Genomic DNA, 20,660 nt, shown 5'->3' on the forward strand with positions numbered 1-20,660 from the left:
GACCAGACTGAAGAAGAGACTGAAGCACTGAAGCACTGAAGCACTGCCTGAAGCACAGACTGAAGCAGAGACTGGACTCAGGCCGGACCGAGCCGGGCTTTATCTGGGCTTTATCCGGATCCTACGTGACGCTCCGGGTTTATGTTCCTTACATAACGGGACCTGGACCTTGGACCTCACAGGGATCTGACTTTGAACTCTGCTCCAGATTCACTGCATTTGTTTGGTTTTCCACAACGTTTAAGGCCTTGATTCAATGACTTTTAATGCTCTGTGGAAACAGTCTGAAGCAAGAAAATGGACAATGTGCTGACCATGAATGGCATCAGGTTTAGTCTTACTTTAGTCCTAGTTTAGTCCTGGTTTAGTCCTCGGCGTTGAACCCACAGGTGGCAGAGGTCACTGGGTCAGAGTAAATCACATACTTATATCTATTTCTTTTATTTTGATGACTTTTCTAAAGACATGGAGACATTTCCTGCCCATAACTGTGGGTTTGAACGTCTCAAAGGTGTAAAGGACGTGTGAACGAGATAAGCTCCTCCTAAAGCTGTAAACTCATTTAGACAATTATAGATAAACACATTTAGATAAAGACGGTCCAGTTGACGCTCGGCTGTAGGAAATTAAACTAGGTCGGGATTAGAAATGAAGCCCAGTAAACTGACGGCTCAGAGTTTTGGGGTCACCCAGGCCAGATCTACAGCTTCCATCATCAGTGAGCCTCTAGCACCCTGGACCAGGAGAACCTCTGCACCTGTGGAGGCATCCATTCAAAATCAGCTGTTTCCCGCTCGAACATGAACCATGTGGAGACTGTAGAGACATGGACCATGTGGAGACTGTAGAGACATGAACCATGTGGAGACTGTAGAGACATGAACCATGTGGAGACTGTAGAGACATGAACCATGTGGAGACTGTAGAGACATGAACCATGTGGAGACTGTAGAGACATGAACCATGTGGAGACTGTAGAGACATGAACCATGTGGAGACTGTAGAGACATGAACCATGTGCTGCAGGGGGATGGGGGAAAATTGCAAGAAGCAAGAGCTGAAAGAAGTCTATCTGAAAAGAGCAGAGTAGGCGTGGCTTGTGGTGTAAAGAGCAGAAGAGGCGTGGCTTGTGGTGTAAAGAGCAGAGGAGGCGTGGCTTGTGGTGTAAAGAGCAGAGGAGGCGTGGCTTGTGGTGTAAAGAGCAGGGGAGGCGTGGCTTGTGGAGTAAACAGCAGAGGAGGCGTGGCTTGTGGTGTAAACAGCAGAGGAGGAGTGGCTTGTGGTGTAAAGAGCAGAGGAGGAGTGGCTTGTGGTGTGAAGAGCAGAGGAGGCGTGGCTTGTGGTGTAAACAGCAGAGGAGGCGTGGCTTGTGGTGTAAACAGCAGAGGAGGCGTGGCTCTTGTAAAAGTCTTTATTGAAGTGTATATCGTTTTGTTCTATCATTTAAAATCATTTATTTTTCACATTTAGACAGAATCGGACCATTTTCTGATCTACGCCACAAAACTCAGACCAGGCGCTTCACGAAACTCCACAAATCCAGATTTCATTTTTTTTAAAAGTGTTTTCCTCTTTTTTGGGCTTTTTTTTTCCAAATGATGAAAAATATCTGCGGAGAAAGTGAGAAATCAAAGTCCAATCGAAGGTTTTACAATCCAGGTCATGCTTTTTTTAATACAAGCACACGGGAACAGCACGCAGCCTCCACACGCCGCCTCCCAACGCCTCAGACCTGTGTGTGTGTGTGTGTGTTCTTGTACTTACGACATTGTGAGGACCAGTGTGAGTTTTAACCAACTGAGTGAGGACATTTTGGGTTGTCCTCTGTTTGAGGGTGAAGATGTGGTTTTAGGGTTGGGTCTGGGTAATACTGTGAATGTCCTCACTAAGATAGAAGTACAAGAGAGTGTGCGTGCGTGTGTCGGTGTGTGTAGGTGTGTGTGTATGCGTGTGTGTGTGTGGTAACTGTAATGCACCGCTATAATACTGAGAATACTGAGTTCAAGCTGGACAGGGCGGCTGCACAGAGTCACACAGGAGGTTCATGTCGCTGCAGGGAAATAACGTAAAGAGCGCCACCTACAGGAGACAGACGAGGAATCAGCTCTGCCTGAGTGAAACTAAAAGAAAAACTAAACTTGCATTAGAGCCTCAAAAATTTGGTTAAAAATAAAAAAAAGTTTTTGTCGCTAAAGGAAGTTTCTTGGTTGTTTCACCTTAAACAAACAACACAAAAGCAAAAGAAATGCAATGGAAGGAAATAAATGAACATTATTAATCTGTTTATGGCTCTTTATGACAAATAACTTATTATGGTTAAAGTCCTGGTGTTGTTCAAGTTCTGCTCTTATGGTCCTATCGTCGCGATAATAAAGTCTCAGTATCGTCCGGTCATTTCGCTGGATTCTTGTGTTTTAAATTAACATCAGAAAAACAATGTTTCCTCTCGCTCTGATCTGTAAAATAAAGGTGCGATAAAAACATTTATATGGGGAGTAAAAATTCCATTTGGTCCAATCAGAAGAGTCCATGAAACCCTCGTCATGCGTTTGATGTCGTTACCGTAGCAACGACCAGAACTCCCCATTCACTCTCACGGAACCATGGTGTAGATAATCTCCACCAAAGTCCAACAACTGTGGAAATACAAACATACTGAGCTGGACTAAGAGGTCAGAGTTCAAACAGAACGAAGCAGCTCTGAAGCTCCGAATCTTTACCAGACTTTTGCCAAGACTCCACATCACTAGTTCATAAAGATGTGCTTTTCTTGGGGGGCCTCATGTGTTACATATGTTTTAGAGAGAACGATGGACCTGGACCTTCAGTGCATTAGTGGTACCCTGTGGCACCCTGTGGTACTGCGCAGCCGCCCTGCAGCACAGAGTATGTGCGTAGTGTGTAGCAGATGTAGTTTAAGGACCAGGGTGTTTGAAAAATGGCACCAGAGAAACAGAGACAGACAGAGGACGGTCCACAGGAACAAACCACATCAGGCACACGACGGATACTGCACTCAGGAACAAACCGGGAACAAACCGGGAAATAAACGGGAATAAACAGTGTCCAACTTTCAGCGAAAGCAAGAGTGAAAGAGTAAGAATGCATAGCTAAACCGAAACCTTCGACATCTCAAAACGTTTGACAAATGAACCGTAAAACCAGCTCCTAAAACCAGCTACATTTGGAGACGTTTGTTCCCGTGGACCGTTTATCGAGAGAGTTCTAGACACAGGAAGTGGAGACGGCTGACAGGAAGTAGGTCACAGTAGGCGGAGTCTGTAGTTTTTTTTCGTGTCTTGTTGTAGTTTTTTTGTTGGATATGTTCTTGGTCTATTTACAGGAGAAAATAATATCAACCCTTATTATAAATAGTGATGCTTTTAAATTAAACTATGCGTTATCATTAGCACTCTATAAAACAAGATATGTCCCAGAGTCGGCCATTTTGAGGGAAATAAATACTGTCTTTTAGCTACGTCTTTAAAAAGAAAAGAAATATACGCAATAAAACATTAAAATAATAAAATAAACCTGTAACTGACAAATAAAATCAATTCAATACTAATGTAAAAAATAAATATTTTTTTTGTAGAAATGAATCAAAATAAAATAAAAAAATAAAATAAAAAAAATTCAATTTTTTTAAAATTAAAAATAAAATAAAATATAAAAAATCAATAAAATATATACATATTTTAAAGAAATGGTAAAAAAAAATACAAAATTAAATCAATCGGGAAAAAAAAAAGTAAAACAAAAAAGTTAATTAAAATAAATGGAATAAAAAAAATTGTAAATATAAAAAATAAATAAAAAGTGATATGTGATTGCAATAAAAATGACACTTTCAAAACGTCTAAAATAAATAGCATAAACACATGTTAAAGTACATGGCAGTCGATGACGATGCTGTGAACCACATTCTGGACTAAAGAAAATGTGATAAACTTTTCAAAATGGCGGCGACGTCTCTGGCCTCTTGTTCTTTTTCTCATTTGATCCTCGTAAATAAATGACTTCTTTATAAAATCTCTAAAAACACGATTCCACCACCGACGGAGCCGCCGCTGCTCGCTCCACGTAACACGTAACACGCACACGCCTCTCTCACACGGCACAGACATGACACTTCTGCTGCTATCAGTGGAAAAACAAACTCGGAGTATTCACATGGGAGTCGGCCGGCCGCGTCTCCACGGCCGCCGCTTTGTCCCGATATTCACAATATTCACACGCAGAGTCCTGATTGGACGGCGGGGGAGGCTCGTCGCTCGGCAGATTCAGTCGAGCCAGGCCCGGGATTGGTCACAATTTTACTGGAAGTCGAAAGAAAGACGTTTTTGTTTCAGTCGAAGGAACATTTAAAGTTATTAATATGAAACTAGGATCAAACCAGGTCAAAACTCGATCTTAACTTTATTTAAACTTTGTCAAAACTAGGACTAAATGTGAGCGCGACCAAAACCATAAACAGTGTAAAATTGTGCTTTTAAAAGTGGAATTGTCAGTCGCAGAATGTTCCCAACTAAACCAAACGAGCGTCTCTCTCGGCCGGTTTCACCACATATTAAATGTTCTTATTTTTTTATTCCTATAGATTTGATGCAACAAATACAAACCAACATTTGTAACGAACTTCCCCAATTTAACTTAATCAGATGAACTTGAATCTTTCCTTTGACTTCCATTAAAATCCTCCTCAGATTCCTGACCAATCAGGCGTGGCTCCTCCTCTTTCGTCGCCTGTTGCTAGGCAGATCCCAGTCCGTAACGTCCACAAAAGAGGGATTCGATTTTTTTATTCCTTTCCTCCCGAAATCCGCCCAATGGGGTCAGAGTTTGTGCCGCAGTCGGCGTTTGCGATTGGCCGGGCTGTAAACAGGTGACGCCGTGTGATTGGACGATCCGGAGAAAGGGGGGGCGGGGTCAGAGAGAGCACCTGGAACAGCGGCCAATCAGGATGGAGGAACAACAGGAGACGACGTATGGAGCCTTTGGAATTTAATAAAACTAAATCCTGCTTTAAAGGAGACGTTTTCTATGATCTATGTTAAAGAGTAATTCTATAGTTAAACGCTGAGGCGCCCAATTATACAGAAAACAATGAACTGGCTTGATTAGAGAAGCTTCTTTTACATTTGGAAAATAAATGTCGATTTGACTTTCTCATATGACACTGCCTGATCAAAGACAAGAGTCCAGGTTCAGGTTCATCAACACAATGATCGGCTGATGACCAGGTTATTCCAACATGAGCTCATCCAGGGTTTCTACAGCAGCAGTAACTCAGATGTAATACTTTAATGCCTTGATGGTCCTGCTCCGTCTGCCATGTGTCAAAAAGTACAAAAATACACTAATCAGCTCGGGTGCTCACTGGGGTCAGGGGGATGTGCAGAGTGAAGGGCTCTGGGTCAGTCTGCTCTCAGAGAGAGGAAGTTATGGAACTCTTGGAGCCTCTGGAGCCTCAGGAGCCTCAGGAGCCTCAGGAGCCTCTGGAGCCTCTGGAGCCTCTGGAGCCTCTGGAGCCTCTGGAGCCTCTGTGAGACTGAACTGTATGGCTGGACTTGGGATGGGAAGTGGTCAGATTTGTCTCTCTTCTTTCCTTTAATTGTTGTATTGTTTGATGCTTTTTACTGATTTTTCATCTTTCTGTTCTTTTATAAACACTTTGAAAAGCCTCCCCAGGGACGGGGCCACACGCCGTATGTACAGAACATCGGCCACTAAATAATATATTCTTAACGCCACAATGTAGAATATGCAGAATTGACTCTGTTCATACCTTCAACTCATAACAACACCGCCCAAGAAGTGACTTCCTGTTTCGATCCAGCACGCCAAAATAAAAGCACCATCTTTTTCATTAGCTCAACTTTCTTTCTGCCTCACTATTACCAGACAAAACACTTAAAATGTGTGTATTTAATTATATTCTTGTAGCTTGTGTGCTTTTATTTTGCCGCGCTGGATCGAAAGAGGAAGTGACTTCTTGGGCGGCGTTGTTATGATTTGAAGTGATGAGTCAATTGTCCTGAATCAGTAAGAACAGAAACTAGAAACATACATGGTTCAGTTTCATCTTTTGAATAGAAATAAAAAAGACTTGTGATGCTGATGAGCTGCAGAAACCCTGTGATTGAAGCTCTAACTTTACATGTGGAGGAGCTGGTTTTGTTCAGGCAGTGCTAATGAAACTGTGGTGAGTTTGAATTAAAGCTGGTTTGAAGCGTCTCCTGTGACTCGCCCGTCCTGACGCCGCGCGGTGGATGTAAACAGCCCTTTCCTGTGATTGGTCCGTCAGTGTAAAGCCGGCCCCTCATTGGTCCGCTGCATGGGGGGGGGGTCAGTGCGTTCGGAGCACGCTGCGCGGCACCCAGCCCTCCGCGGCCGGAGAGTCGCTGTTGGCCGGGCGGTAAACCAGGCTCTGGCCCTGTTGGTTCGACGCCAAAATCTGCACCTTCTCCCCACGGAACACGGAGATCTCGTCCTCACGCACGGCCGAGAAGTCCTGCGTCACCATCACCAGCTCCTGCACACAGAGGGGAGGTCACATGATCAGCAGGTCATGTGATCAGGAGGTCACATGATCAGGAGGTCACGTGATCAGGAGGAGGCCACATGATCAGGAGGAGGTCACATGATCAGGAGGAGGTCACATGATCAGGAGGGGAGGTCACGTGGTCAGGAGGTCATGTGATCAGGAAGAAGTCACATGATCAGGAGGAGTTTATGAGACGCAAAGAGCTCAAAGTATGAGACAAACCAGACGGACGGAGTAAAAGAGATAAATAAGGAACTAAATCAGTCTCCACAGCTCGTGGGAGGAGCGATAGCGCCTCCTAGAGGAGCGATGGCGCCTCCTAGAGGAGCGATGGCGCCTCCTAGAGGAGCGATAGCGCCTCCTAGAGGAGCGATAGCGCCTCCTAGAGGAGCGATAGCGCCTCCTAGAGGAGCGATAGCGCCTCCTAGAGGAGCTCAGAATAGTCTCTGGTAGGAGGTCTGCAGTCGGGCCAGTACTTTAACAATACTTGGTTTTCGATACCGATACCTGAACAATGCTCAAATATTTGTCTAGAAACAGAAAACACAACAATAGTTTGTGGAACATCTGCACATTTACAACATCAAAAATGAGGAATAATTTTTGGGAGAAACAGAAATATTCATTAATGTCTTAACTCATAAATAATAAACAAATACCCTCACTACAGCCTGTGAATAAGCCTCGCACAGACTCGAGAATGAAACGATGTTCAGAAACAGACGGCGTTATTATTGGAGTAAATGTGGCTCATACACGTCTGACTTTGTACAGAGGAGATAAATCTGTTATGAAAGTGTTTTATCTAATCAGTGCCCAGCACACGTATGACACACGTGAAACCACATGTGAGACGGGGCATAGGGCATCACTTTTGAACAGGAAGTGCTAAAAACAAAAACATGACAAAAATGCAGCGACACTGCGACAAAAAAGTTACGACCAATGTAGGTCTTAGCTTTCAAATGAGGCGTGAGACTTGGCCTAGAGGCTGGAAACTTTCCAGTCGAAAAGCTTTAGATTTGGGTAAAACTGGAGAAAATGCGCTCGGTGAAGGTCAGAGGTTACAAAAATAAAAGAACAGATAATTATCTCTTATGTCCATAAACATAAACAGTCCTAAAAACCTGTGATAAAATAAACATCTGTAATGTGACGTCAGCACCACCTAGAGGACAAACTGTGGAGTGGTTTTCCTCACCGTGTCGTCCGCGTCACCGTCGGCTGGCTGCAGGGGGGCGTGGCCGTTGGGTGTGGGCGGGGCTGACGGCGGTCGCCCTGACGACAGGGGGCGTGTCACGGAGATGCCGCCCTCCTTCCTCTGGTACTCGATGGGAGACTGCAGCGCTGCACAGACACCGGAGTGAGTCTCTCTGACCTCTGACCTCTGACCTCTCTGTCTGACGCTCAGGACTCACCGGACAGGAAGTTGTTCTGCGCGTCCAGCAGGGCGGCGATCGTCTCCACCCACGTCAGTTTGATGGAGGAGTTGGACGCCTGCAGAGTGAATCGCTCGGCCGAACCACGAGACCAGAGCACGAACTTAGACGGGTCGCCCTCCACCTGCTCCTGCATCGACAGGTAACTCACCTGAGGACAGAAGATACTGTTATAAATACTACTAATACTACTACTAATACTACAGTCCCTCCACCTGCTCCTGCATCGACAGGTAACTCACCTGAGGACAGAAGATACTGTTATAAATACTACTAATACTACTACTAATACTACAGTCCCTCCACCTGCTCCTGCATCGACAGGTAACTCACCTGAGGACAGAAGATACTGTTATAAATACTACTAATACTACTACTAATACTACAGTCCCTCCACCTGCTCCTGCATCGACAGGTAACTCACCTGAGGACAGAAGATACTGTTATAAATACTACTAATACTACTACTAATACTACAATCCCTCCACCTGCTCCTGCATCGACAGGTAGCTCACCTGAGGACAGAAGATACTGTTATAAATACTACTAATACTACTACTAATACTACAGTCCCTCCACCTGCTCCTGCATCGACAGGTAACTCACCTGAGGACAGAAGATACTGTTATAAATACTACTAATACTACTACTAATACTACAGTCCCTCCACCTGCTCCTGCATCGACAGGTAACTCACCTGAGGACAGAAGATACTGTTATAAATACTACTAATACTACTACTAATACTACAGTCCCTCCACCTGCTCCTGCATCGACAGGTAACTCACCTGAGGACAGAAGATACTGTTATAAATACTACTAATACTACTACTAATACTTCAATCCCTCCACCTGCTCCTGCATCGACAGGTAACTCACCTGAGGACAGAAGATACTGTTATAAATACTGCTAATACTACTACTAATACTACAGTCCCTCCACCTGCTCCTGCATCGACAGGTAACTCACCTGAGGACAGAAGATACTGTTATAAATACTACTAATACTACTACTAATACTACAGTCCCTCCACCTGCTCCTGCATCGACAGGTAACTCACCTGAGGACAGAAGATACTGTTATAAATACTGCTAATACTACTACTTATACTACAGTCCCTTCACTGTTGCTCAGTAGTCGTAATGTTTTGGCTCTTTCCTCACCTTGATGCTGTTGCTCAGTAGTCGTAATGTTTTGGCTCTTTCCTCACCTTGATGCTGTTGCTCAGTAGTTGTAATGTTTTGGCTCTTTCCTCACCTTGATGCTGTTGCTCAGTAGTCGTAATGTTTTGGCTCTTTCCTCACCTTGATGCTGTTGCTCAGTAGTCGTAATGTTTTGGCTCTTTCCTCACCTTGATACTGTTTCTTAGTAGTCGTAATGTTTTGGCTCTTTCCTCACCTTGATGCTGTTGCTCAGTAGTCGTAATGTTTTGGCTCTTTCCTCACCTTGATGCTGTTGCTCAGCAGTCGTAATGTTTTGGCTCTTTCCTCACCTTGATGCTGTTGCTCAGTAGTCGTAATGTTTTGGCTCTTTCCTCACCTTGATGCTGTTTCTCAGTAGTCGTAATGTTTTGGCTCTTTCCTCACCTTGATGCTGTTGCTCAGTAGTCGTAATGTTTTGGCTCTTTCCTCACCTTGATGCTGTTCTTGTACTGGTATCCCGGGTTCTGCGAGCCTTTCCGCAGCAGCTCGCTGAAGATGACGATCTGCTCGAACAGAAAAACCCGCCGCTCTTTGCTGCGTGATAGAACTCCCCCGTCCTGCTCCCACACGCAGAAGGTCTCCTGCTGCAGGAGCTTCCCGTGGGACGTCAGCTTCCCCTGGACACCACACACACGTTACACACACGTCACACACGGGACATGACTGAGTCCGAGACCACAGTTTAAAGCTCTGCCTGGGTTTACCTCGTATCCCTGCAGACGGCCCAGGTTCATCATGTCGTTACAGCGTTTGGGAACCAGAGACATCAGCTCGTAGGCTTTCTGTTAAAAACACACGCCATCAAATAGTACATTAGGTGATGTCACACGGCCACGGCCAATCAGAGTGCTCCGTTTGTATCAGTGCTCTCTCATTTCAACAGCCTAATTCTGTATTTAATGCGTATAGATTAAACATGAAGAGCTCCATTCAGCCCCAGTGACCCGAGTGGTCTGTGAAATGAACCTGTCAATCAAAGAGGCTTCAGCTTTAATCTGCACAAACCAGTGTGGTGAAAAATGAAATCTACCCCAGCGCTGTCACATGAGTCACTGCACTTTTTAGAAAAAGAAAAACTCCTGGCTTTAAGCAGTTTAAACAAGGTCAAAGCTTCATATGAATCCTGTGTGTCTTTTGGAGTCTGGCCACCAGGGGGTGCTAATGCAGCTCCACGAGGAAGAGAAGAGCTTTGGTAATCCCACAAAGGCAAAACAGATTAAGATGTTAGATTTGGATAAATATAAATCAACTAGTGAACATTTATAAATCAAAGTAAACTGGACACAACGGGAAACTTTAGAGCAGAAACATGTCTGAAGCCGCTTTGGAGCAAAACTCTTGTATTTCACACAGTCAAATGTAACGGAAACACATTCTCAAAACAGAAAACTGACCTCGACTTCCTCACAGTCCAGTCCGGCCTTCGACGTGTACTTCAGAAAGTCCTGCCAAACGCCAGAGACATTTAGATAAACAAAGATCCTCTCTGTGTTAATGAGTGATTCGTGTGAGGCCTGACCTTCAGCAGCAGCTGGTACTTTGTGATTCGCTGGATGGGTTTGATCAGGTAATCGCTGATGGACATCCTGCAGCTGATCTCATGTTGGATTTCCTAAAAACACAGCATTTACCCTGTGACTCCTGAACACACTCAGCATTTACCCTGTGACTCCAGAACACACACAGCATTTACCCTGTGACTCCTGAACACACTCAGCATTTACCCTGTGACTCCTGAACACACACAGCATTTACCCTGTGACTCCTGAACACACTCAGCATTTACCCTGTGACTCCAGAACACACTCAGCATTTACCCCGTGACTCCAGAACACACTCAGCATTTACCCTGTGACTCCAGAACACACTCAGCATTTACCCTGTGACTCCAGAACACACTCAGCATTTACCCTGTGACTCCAGAACACACTCAGCATTTACCCTGTGACTCCAGAACACACTCAGCATTTACCCTGTGACTCCAGAACACACTCAGCATTTACCCTGTGACTCCTGAACACACTCAGCATTTACCCTGTGACTCCTGAACACACTCAGCATTTACCCCGTGACTCCTGAACACACACAGCATTTACCCTGTGACTCCTGAACACACACAGCATTTACCCTGTGACTCCTGAACACACTCAGCATTTACCCTGTGACTCCTGACACACTCAGCATTTACCCCGTGACTCCTGAACACACTCAGCATTTACCCTGTGACTCCAGAACACACTCAGCATTTACCCTGTGACTCCAGAACACACACAGCATTTACCCTGTGACTCCAGAACACACTCAGCATTTACCCTGTGACTCCTGAACACACTCAGCATTTACCCTGTGACTCCTGAACACACTCAGCATTTACCCTGTGACTCCTGACACACTCAGCATTTACCCTGTGACTCCTGAACACACTCAGCATTTACCCTGTGACTCCTGACACACTCAGCATTTACCCTGTGACTCCTGAACACACACAGCATTTACCCTGTGACTCCTGACACACTCAGCATTTACCCTGTGACTCCTGAACACACACAGCATTTACCCCGTGACTCCTGAACCCTCAGACCTAAAACACAGAAGTGTCTTTACCTCGAAGAACTTCTCATACTCGATGACGATGACCTCGGACCGGGGCTTGTTCTGGCAGTAAACGATGTACATGTGCAGCCGCCGCTCCTTCACAATAAAAGCTCAGAGTCAGAGCCAGGCAGAAGAATTTAAATCCCAAACACTTTTAATGCCACCATTTTTCAACAATTTTAAATTTAGTGCTATTTTGAATCAAATTCAATTCTTTTTATTGACATTTTTCCCCAAACTGTCCCACAAAGGAAACGACCATATTTGGGCGATGGTGTGTGACTCACGTGTCGGATGAAGAGGTCGGCGAGGAGGTCGTGGTTCTGGAGGCTTCTCTCCAGCTCCACCAGGAAGAAACTGCGGATCAGCCACAGGTTTAAGGATTAATAATGTTCAACTTCATAAAGCGCAAGAGCTGCAAGAACAAGCTGTTACACACGTTTCCATGGTAACAAAGCAAAGAGGACTTCATTCTGTTCTCACAGCTCGCCTGCTGTTTATTCTTACAAAGAGAAGTCCTGCTGCAGGATTAGAACATTTTAAAACTTAAAAGTTGTAAAGCAGGACTAAAAGAGGCTGAAATGGAAGTCAAGAAGAGAAAGGAGGAGTTTAGGAGATATTAAAGCAAACCCACTCTCGGTGCCAGTCGTAGATCTGCTGGATGTTCCCGAACACGATCTTGTCTTTGCCCCTCATGTCCTCCGGGATCCCCCGAACCTCCAGACGAGACATGAAGCCCTGCACATTCACCACAGAGGAGCTCAGGTACAACCATCTACACGTGTGGAGGACACGCTGTGAAGGTATGAACCATCTACATGTGTGGAGGACACGCTATGAAGGTATGAACCATCTACACGTGTGGAGGACACGCTGTGAAGGTATGAACCATCTACACGTGTGGAGGACACGCTATGAAGGTATGAACCATCTACACGTGTGGAGACCACGCTATGAAGGTATGAACCATCTACACGTGTGGAGGACACGCTATGAAGGTATGAACCATCTACACGTGTGGAGGACACGCTGTGAAGGTATGAATCATCTACACGTGTGGAGGACACGCTATGAAGGTATGAACCATCTACACGTGTGGAAGACACGCTATGAAGGTATGAACCATCTACACGTGTGGAGGACACGCTGTGAAGGTATGAATCATCTACACGTGTGGAGGACACGCTATGAAGGTATGAACCATCTACACGTGTGGAGGACACGCTATGAAGGTATGAACCATCTACACGTGTGGAGGACACGCTATGAAGGTATGAACCATCTGTAGATGGTATGAACCATCTGTAGATGGTTCATACGTGTGTGGAGGTCTGAAGGTTTGAAGGATAAAGGTCTGAAGGTCTGAAGGTCTGAAGGTCTGAACCACAGCTCTTTAGTATGATATAATAAAGTCTTACCTCCACGATGACCGCCAGGTCCTTCGCATAATCTTTCTCTGACTGGACCATTTCGTTGACCACGAACCTGGACACGGCGTTCATGAGTTAAAGGAACCTGACGCGTCTAATGGTGCTTTTATTGTGAAAGTCTTACATCCTGCCTCGGAGCGCCTTGTTCCGCTGCTCCGTGTCCGACTCGTTGGATCCTTGGTCTGAGTCTAAAGCCTGCGCACAAACACGGGGCTGAGGTTAGAGACTGTCCCAGGGCAGCACCGACTCCTCGGGACGTACCTCTGGGTTATTGGGGTCTTTGATGATCTGCATGGGCGGGGGCAGGGGGGTGTGGCTCTCCTCCTCAGGCTCCTCCTCCCCGCCGCTCTGCACCGAGTCGTCTTTACGAACCTTCTGTAAAAACACGCTCCGGTTAGTTTGTCATCGAGCGAAACTGAAACCTGGTTCTGTCGTACCGTCTGCGCGTTGGCGTTTAGGGGCGTGGTCTCCGCACGGTTGTCCCGCCTCCTCATCCTGATTGGAGGCTTCTTCTGTCCGTCGGCTTTGCCCTGACTCAGCCGCCGAACTGGACTTGTGAGCCAGCGCTAAAACACGCCCCATAAAGAGTCAGTGACATCAGACTGAAGAAATAATTGACATTTATAAAGAACCTGGAACTTCTGCCATTGATTCGTGCTACACGTGTATACCGAACATGTCTGTGTGGATGATTCTCTCTTACAGAGTGATGTTTGTGGGCGTGTGAGTCTTGCCTTGAGCGTGTTTCCGGTGCCGGAGCCGCTGCGTTTGGGGCCGGGGGAGCCCACGGCGCCCCCTGGAGGACCGCCCACTCCGTACACTGTGGGAGACGTCGGAGCTGGAGGAGAGAAATACACAGTAAACATACGTGACTTAAAAAGGATTAAGAGTAACAAAAGTACTGAGTTATTAGAAAGAACATGACATAAAAGTATATATTTCCCTGGCACGGAGGAAGGACTGACTGAAGGAACTTTATTATAAAAAAGGTCAGAGAAAACTTTAGCCTTGGGTTTCTCTTTCTTAATATATCATCAAGATCTTATTAAAATGGAAGATCTGCAAATTTACAGTGTGCAGTAAAAAAAACAAAAATGTGGGGAAAAAGTGAAAGAAACAGTGACATAAAAAGTGAAAAAGAATGGGGGGAAGGAGGAGAAAATGGGGATGAAAATTAAGAAAAATTAGAGGAAAAAATTGGGAGAAAAAGTTTTTAAAAATGAGGGGGAAATTAAGGCGAAAATTACTGGAAAAATATTGTAAAAAACATATTTTTAAAAATTGGGGAAAAAGCTCAAGAAAAATAGAGGAAAAAATTTGTAAAAAATGTAGAAACATTTGTGTATATTTCTGGCGTGGCTTCATCATGGTGATGGAGGAAGTTCTCTGTAACCCCCTCTGCTCGAGCCTAAGTCTGTAAAGTCCAGTAAAGTGTCTGTAAAGTCCAGTAAAGTGTCTGTAAAGTCCAGTAAAGTGTCTGTAAAGTCCAGTAAAGTCCAGTAAAGTCCAGTAAAGTCCAGTAAAGTGTCTGTAAAGTCCAGTAAAGTCCAGTAAAGTCCAGTAAAGTCCAGTAAAGTCCAGTAAAGTCCAGTAAAGTGTCTGTAAAGTCCAGTAAAGTCCAGTAAAGTCCAGTAAAGTTTCTGTAAAGTCCAGTAAAGTCCAGTAAAGTCCAGTAAAGTGTCTGTAAAGTCCAGTAAAGTCCAGTAAAGTGTCTGTAAAGTCCAGTAAAGTCCAGTAAAGTCCAGTAAAGTCCAGTAAAATCCAGTAAAGTCCAGTAAAGTGTCTGTAAAGTCCAGTAAAGTCCAGTAAAGTCCAGTAAAGTCCAGTAAAGTCCAGTAAAGTGTCTGTAAAGTCCAGTAAAGTCCAGTAAAGTCCAGTAAAGTCCAGTAAAGTCCAGTAAAGTGTCTGTAAAGTCCAGTAAAGTCCAGTAAAGTCCAGTAAAGTCCAGTAAAGTGTCTGTAAAGTCCAGTAAAGTGTCTGTAAAGTGTCTGTAAAGTCCAGTAAAGTCCAGTAAAGTGTCTGTAAAGTCCAGTAAAGTCCAGTAAAGTGTCTGTAAAGTACAGTAAAGTCCAGTAAAGTGTCTGTAAAGTCCAGTAAAGTCCAGTAAAGTGTCTGTAAAGTCCAGTAAAGTCCAGTAAAGTCCAGTAAAGTGTCTGTAAAGTCCGGTAAAGTCCGGTAAAGTCCGGTAAAGTCCAGTAAAGTCCAGTAAAGTCCAGTAAAGTCCAGTAAAGTCCAGTAAAGTGTCTGTAAAGTCCAGTAAAGTCCAGTAAAGTGTCTGTAAAGTCCAGTAAAGTCCAGTAAAGTCCAGTAAAGTGTCTGTAAAGTCCGGTAAAGTCCGGTAAAGTCCAGTAAAGTCCAGTAAAGTCCAGTAAAGTCCAGTAAAGTCCAGTAAAGTGTCTGTAAAGTCCGGTAAAGTCCAGTAAAGTCCAGTAAAGTCCAGTAAAGTGTCTGTAAAGTCCAGTAAAGTGCGTGAGTGAAGAGAGTTTTCTGCAGCTGAACGTTGTCTGGATGAACTCACTGTGAGGACTGGTCTGAGAGAGTCCGGATCCGTCTGAGCTGAACACGGAGTCTGCAGAGAAAACACGGACACGAATCAGAAAATACACTTTATATCAAACATGACAAATCTGACACTGCGGGAAAGTCCAGGCTTTTTGTGTTTTTGACAAACGCAGGAAAAATTTCGAGCAATGGCCTAACTTTACAAAACGAATATGTTATTATTAAAACACAGATCATTTGGCCTTGTTTTTAAATGAAAGCTTTAACACATTTCCCTCACGTTTCTGTCAGGATCCTCAGCAGGAGTTCCACTTTTCTCTTTTCTCTTTAAAGTTTCCTGTTTCTCCAGTTTCAGCGTCTCCCTGTCGTTCATTAACCTGTTCATGAACCTGTTGGACCTTTACCTTTAGATCCGCGTTTAAAATCCCAGCCTGGAATCAGCCCGCAGCGAAAACACGAACCTGTGACCGCACCGCGAGGCATGACCACCAAACAAAACCCCAAACCAAAACTCAAACAGAGGAAAGAGGAGTGAGGTTCCCTGAGAGAGACTGAGGAGGGCGAGGGCTGAGGTCATCACAGGGGGCGGGGCTACACACAGGAAGTCCAGGTGAAACAAATACATAAACGTGGAGACATGAGTGAAACTTCTGCTGTAGATTCATGACAGAAGTATGAGTGTATGTTTTCATTTCAAAATAAGGCGTTAAGGAGTAAAAATTGACAAAATTATCTGGGTTTAAATGTGTGGTTTTATTTAATGACATATTAGTTCTAAAGATTTGCTCAGAGCAATTTTGGATATTTTTTTTCCAAATTTATTCCCATTTTTTTTCGACTTTTTTCCATTTTTTACCACTTTTTGTTCCTCTTTTCCTATTTTTTCCCCTCGATTTTTCCTAAAATTTCCCCAATTTTTTCGTCTTCCAATTTCCCCACTTTTTTCTTTCCTAATATTTTGAAAACAGGACGAGTCCGCCATCGAGCTGCAGACCAGGGAGCGCCGCAGCCATGTTGGAGTCACTTCCTGATAAATCTCCAGCTCAAAGCGACAAAACATCAGAGAATAAATAATCGTAAAGAGTTCAAACTAAGGTTAAAGAGGAAACTAAACATCTGTAAAGGAGCGTCTGTACTTCCTGTGTTCCGTGTGATGTCACTTCCTGTTTGACCGAGGCGGCTTAAACATCCGCCGTCTCCCGCAGAGAAGAGGCCGACATGGCTTCCTCTGCGAGGCTCAAACTAAACATTTACATCCAGAGGCACAAGGGGGAAGGTCTGCAGGTCATCAGGACCTCAGGAGAAGAACAGGGTCTGACCTCAGGAGAACAGGGTCTGACCTCAGGAGAAGAACGGGGTCTGACCTCGGGAGGTGAGCGGGTTCTGACCTCGGGAGGTGAGCGGGTTCTGACCTCGGGAGGTGAACGGGGTCTATCCTCGGGAGGTGAACGGGGTCTATCCTCGGGAGGTGAACGGGGTCTATCCTCGGGAGGTGAACGGGGTCTATCCTCGGGAGGTGAGTGGGTTCTGACCTCGGGAGGTGAACAGGGTCTGACCTCGGGAGGTGAGCGGGTTCTGACCTCGGGAGTTGAGCGGGTTCTGACCTCGGGAGGTGAGCGGGTTCTGACCTCGGGAGGTGAACAGGGTTCTGACCTCGGGAGGTGAGCGGGTTCTGACCTCGGGAGGTGAGCGGGTTCTGACCTCGGGAGGTGAGCGGGTTCTGACCTCGGGAGGTGAGCGGGTTCTGACCTCGGGAGGTGAGCGGGTTCTGACCTCGGGAGGTGAGCGGGTTCTGACCTCGGGAGGTGAGCGGGTTCTGACCTCGGGAGGTGAGCGGGTTCTGACCTCGGGAGGTGAGCGGGTTCTGACCTCGGGAGGTGAACAGGGTTCTGACCTCGGGAGGTGAGCGGGTTCTGACCTCGGGAGTTGAGCGGGTTCTGACCTCGGGAGGTGAGCGGGTTCTGACCTCGGGAGGTGAACAGGGTTCTGACCTCGGGAGGTGAGCGGGTTCTGACCTCGGGAGGTGAACTGGTTCTGACCTCGGGAGGTGAACTGGTTCTGACCTCGGGAGGTGAGCGGGTTCTGACCTCGGGAGGTGAACTGGTTCTGACCTCAGGAGGTGAGCGGGTTCTGACCTCGGGAGGTGAGCGGGTTCTGACCTCAGGAGGTGAGCGGGTTCTGACCTCGGGAGGTGAGCGGGTTCTGACCTCGGGAGGTGAGCAGGTTCTGACCTCGGGAGTTGCTGGTGGAGTTGTTTCCCATCAGAGTGGCGGAGCCGTTGGTGTTGCAGCTGCTGGAGCCTGAGCCGCCTGTAGGGGGCACCGTGTTGGCACCAGGGGGCATGGCGCTGCCCGGGGGAGACGTGGAGGAGGTGCTGGCGGTGGAGGGTGGAGCCAGGCCCTCCATGTCAGGCGCACTGTGGGAGTGCGACAGGCAGAGGGCGCTCATGGGCACCAGGCCCTCCTATAATAAACATAATAATAATTAGTTTAGGCTTTACATTCATTATTCATTCACAACAGCACAGGGGTTAGGTCTGGGCACACATGCAACAGCCAAAAACACTGAAAGGCCTGTGAGCGCCCCCTACAGTCAGACTAACTCTGGTCCATGTCCTTCCAAACTCCAAAAACTAAACACAAGAAAAAACACATAAAACAGCAGCAGTAGTACTTGTGGTATTTACCTGTGGACTCTGCTGCTCGGCCGCTGTAGTACTCGTAGTATTGGAAGTACTCGTAGTATTTGAAGTACTCGTAGTGCGTATGAGGCACCAGCCCGGGCGCTCGGCCGATCGTTCCAGCAGCTCCACCGTCTGTCCACACTTCACACTCAGCTCCCCGGAGACGGCCGTGGTGAAGTCCAGGAGCACCACCACCTGCTCCGAGCCGCCCGACAACTGCAGTACAAGTACACAGAGTACACAGGTCAGTGAGCCGCCCGACAACTGCAGTACAAGTACACAGAGTACACAGGTCAGTGAGCCGCCCGACAACTGCAGTACAAGTACACAGAGTACACAGGTCAGTGAGCCGCCCGACAACTGCAGTACAAGTACACAGAGTACACAGGTCAGTGAGCCGCCCGACAACAGCAGTACAAGTACACAGAGTACACAGGTCAGTGAGCCGCCCGACAACTGCAGTACAAGTACACAGAGTACACAGGTCAGTGAGCCGCCCGACAACTGCAGTACAAGTACACAAATACTTCCACCTGCTCCAGGACATGGGACAAACTCACAGAAAGGTCTGGGAATGGAACCCGTGACCCTGTTTTATCCGATCTCCAGACTCAGATGTAAACCTGCTCAGTGCAGATGTGCTGCTCAGTGCAGATGTGCTGCTCAGTGCAGATGTGCTGCTCAGTGCAGATGTGTTTCCTGCTGAAGGCGTTTGTTGTGAGAGTTTGTGACGGCTCCTGAGGGACTGAGGGGAGTTCCTCTAAATCACTAACAGCTGCTGCTCACACGCCCAGAGAAACATCTAAAACATCTGACCTGCCGAACCAGAGCAACAAACTGCATCTAAAAGAGACTAAAACATCTGCAAACATCTGACCTGCCGAACCAGAGCAACAAACTGCATCTAAAAGAGACTAAAACATCTGCAAACATCTGAGCTGATGAACCAGAGCAACAAACTGCATCTAAAAAGAGACTAAAACATCTGCAAACATCTGAGCTGATGAACCAGAGCAACAAACTGCATCTAAAAAGACTAAACCATCCTTAAAAACACACGACTCTGCTCAGAGCTTCCACAGACAATTTGACAAATCTGTTTCTAAAGCATCTGTTCCACAACGAAGGAAATGTGGAGATTTTATAACAAATAGAGCAACACCTGAATGAGCTGAATCAGATCTGTGGATTTTTGACAAATTCCCAGAGTAAAAAAGCTCCAGGAACACGACACATTTCCAAACATATGTCAGTTTACTTTAGGTAAAGATCCTCCTGAGCTGAACGAGCTGATCAGAAAAACCTGAAGCGTTAAATGTTTTACCTGTTTTTGCTGCAGGATGAGGATGTGGACGAAGACGAGGACGAGGAGGAGGACGAAGACGAGGACGAGGAGGTTTTAAAGTTTACTCAGAGTAAAGAGGAAAAAGGAAAGTCCCTGAGTTTGTGTTTCAGACGGAGCTGATGTCATGGGCTCTGACGGCTCTGACACACCCTCCACATACTACACACTACTACACACTACTACACTGTACTGCACTGTACTACATACTACTGCACTGTACTGCACACTTCTGCACTGTACTAAACACTTCTGCACTGTACTAAACACTACTTCACTGCAGTACACATATACAAAGTACTTATACACACTCTCCACATGCTTTAAAGTGCTGCACTTCACTCATCAGGCTCATTCACACTCCAGTGTACACAGACCTGAAGTGTCTTGCCTGAGGACACAACGACAGCGTGCACAGACCTGAAGTGTCTTGCCTGAGGACACAACGACAGTGTGCACAGACCTGAAGTGTCTTGCCTGAGGACACAACAGTGTGCACAGACCTGAAGTGTCTTGCCTGAGGACACAACGACAGTGTGCACAGACCTGAAGTGTCTTGCCTGAGGACACAACAGTGTGCACAGACCTGAAGTGTCTTGCCTGAGGACACAACGACAGTGTGCACAGACCTGAAGTGTCTTGCCTGAGGACACAACGACAGTGTGCACAGACCTGAAGTGTCTTGCCTGAGGACACAACGACAGTGTGCACAGACCTGAAGTGTCTTGCCTGAGGACACAACAGTGTGCACAGACCTGAAGTGTCTTGCCTGAGGACACAACGACAGTGTGCACAGACCTGAAGTGTCTTGCCTGAGGACACAACAGTGTGCACAGACCTGAAGTGTCTTGCCTGAGGACACAACGACAGTGTGCACAGACCTGAAGTGTCTTGCCTGAGGACACAACGACAGTGTGCA

At 46.2% G+C, this 20,660-nt stretch overlaps 1 protein-coding gene across 1 annotated transcript in view; it reads right to left on the minus strand.

Annotated features, from left to right (window-relative positions):
• Nucleotides 1–6,234: 6,234 nt before the first annotated feature.
• The window catches only part of LOC306981883 (kalirin-like), a 39,097-nt gene continuing 24,671 nt past the window's right edge, over nt 6,235–20,660 (minus strand). The window contains exons 40-57 of the mRNA XM_079581613.1: nt 18,403–18,615; nt 17,948–18,179; nt 15,733–15,783; nt 13,949–14,052; nt 13,652–13,780; nt 13,476–13,589; nt 13,339–13,409; nt 13,203–13,269; nt 12,419–12,522; nt 12,072–12,141; nt 11,794–11,880; nt 10,709–10,801; nt 10,584–10,634; nt 9,894–9,971; nt 9,621–9,806; nt 7,966–8,137; nt 7,749–7,894; nt 6,235–6,535 (exon numbers count right to left, since the gene is read on the minus strand). Coding sequence (XP_079437739.1) covers nt 6,350–6,535; nt 7,749–7,894; nt 7,966–8,137; nt 9,621–9,806; nt 9,894–9,971; nt 10,584–10,634; nt 10,709–10,801; nt 11,794–11,880; nt 12,072–12,141; nt 12,419–12,522; nt 13,203–13,269; nt 13,339–13,409; nt 13,476–13,589; nt 13,652–13,780; nt 13,949–14,052; nt 15,733–15,783; nt 17,948–18,179; nt 18,403–18,615 — 2,154 coding nt within the window. The 3' untranslated portion in view covers nt 6,235–6,349. The remainder of the gene's footprint in view (nt 6,536–7,748; nt 7,895–7,965; nt 8,138–9,620; nt 9,807–9,893; nt 9,972–10,583; nt 10,635–10,708; nt 10,802–11,793; nt 11,881–12,071; nt 12,142–12,418; nt 12,523–13,202; nt 13,270–13,338; nt 13,410–13,475; nt 13,590–13,651; nt 13,781–13,948; nt 14,053–15,732; nt 15,784–17,947; nt 18,180–18,402; nt 18,616–20,660) is intronic.

The sequence above is a fragment of the Gobius niger genome (assembly GCF_951799975.1).
Source record: "Gobius niger genome assembly, chromosome: 23".
Classification (NCBI taxonomy): domain Eukaryota; kingdom Metazoa; phylum Chordata; class Actinopteri; order Gobiiformes; family Gobiidae; genus Gobius; species Gobius niger.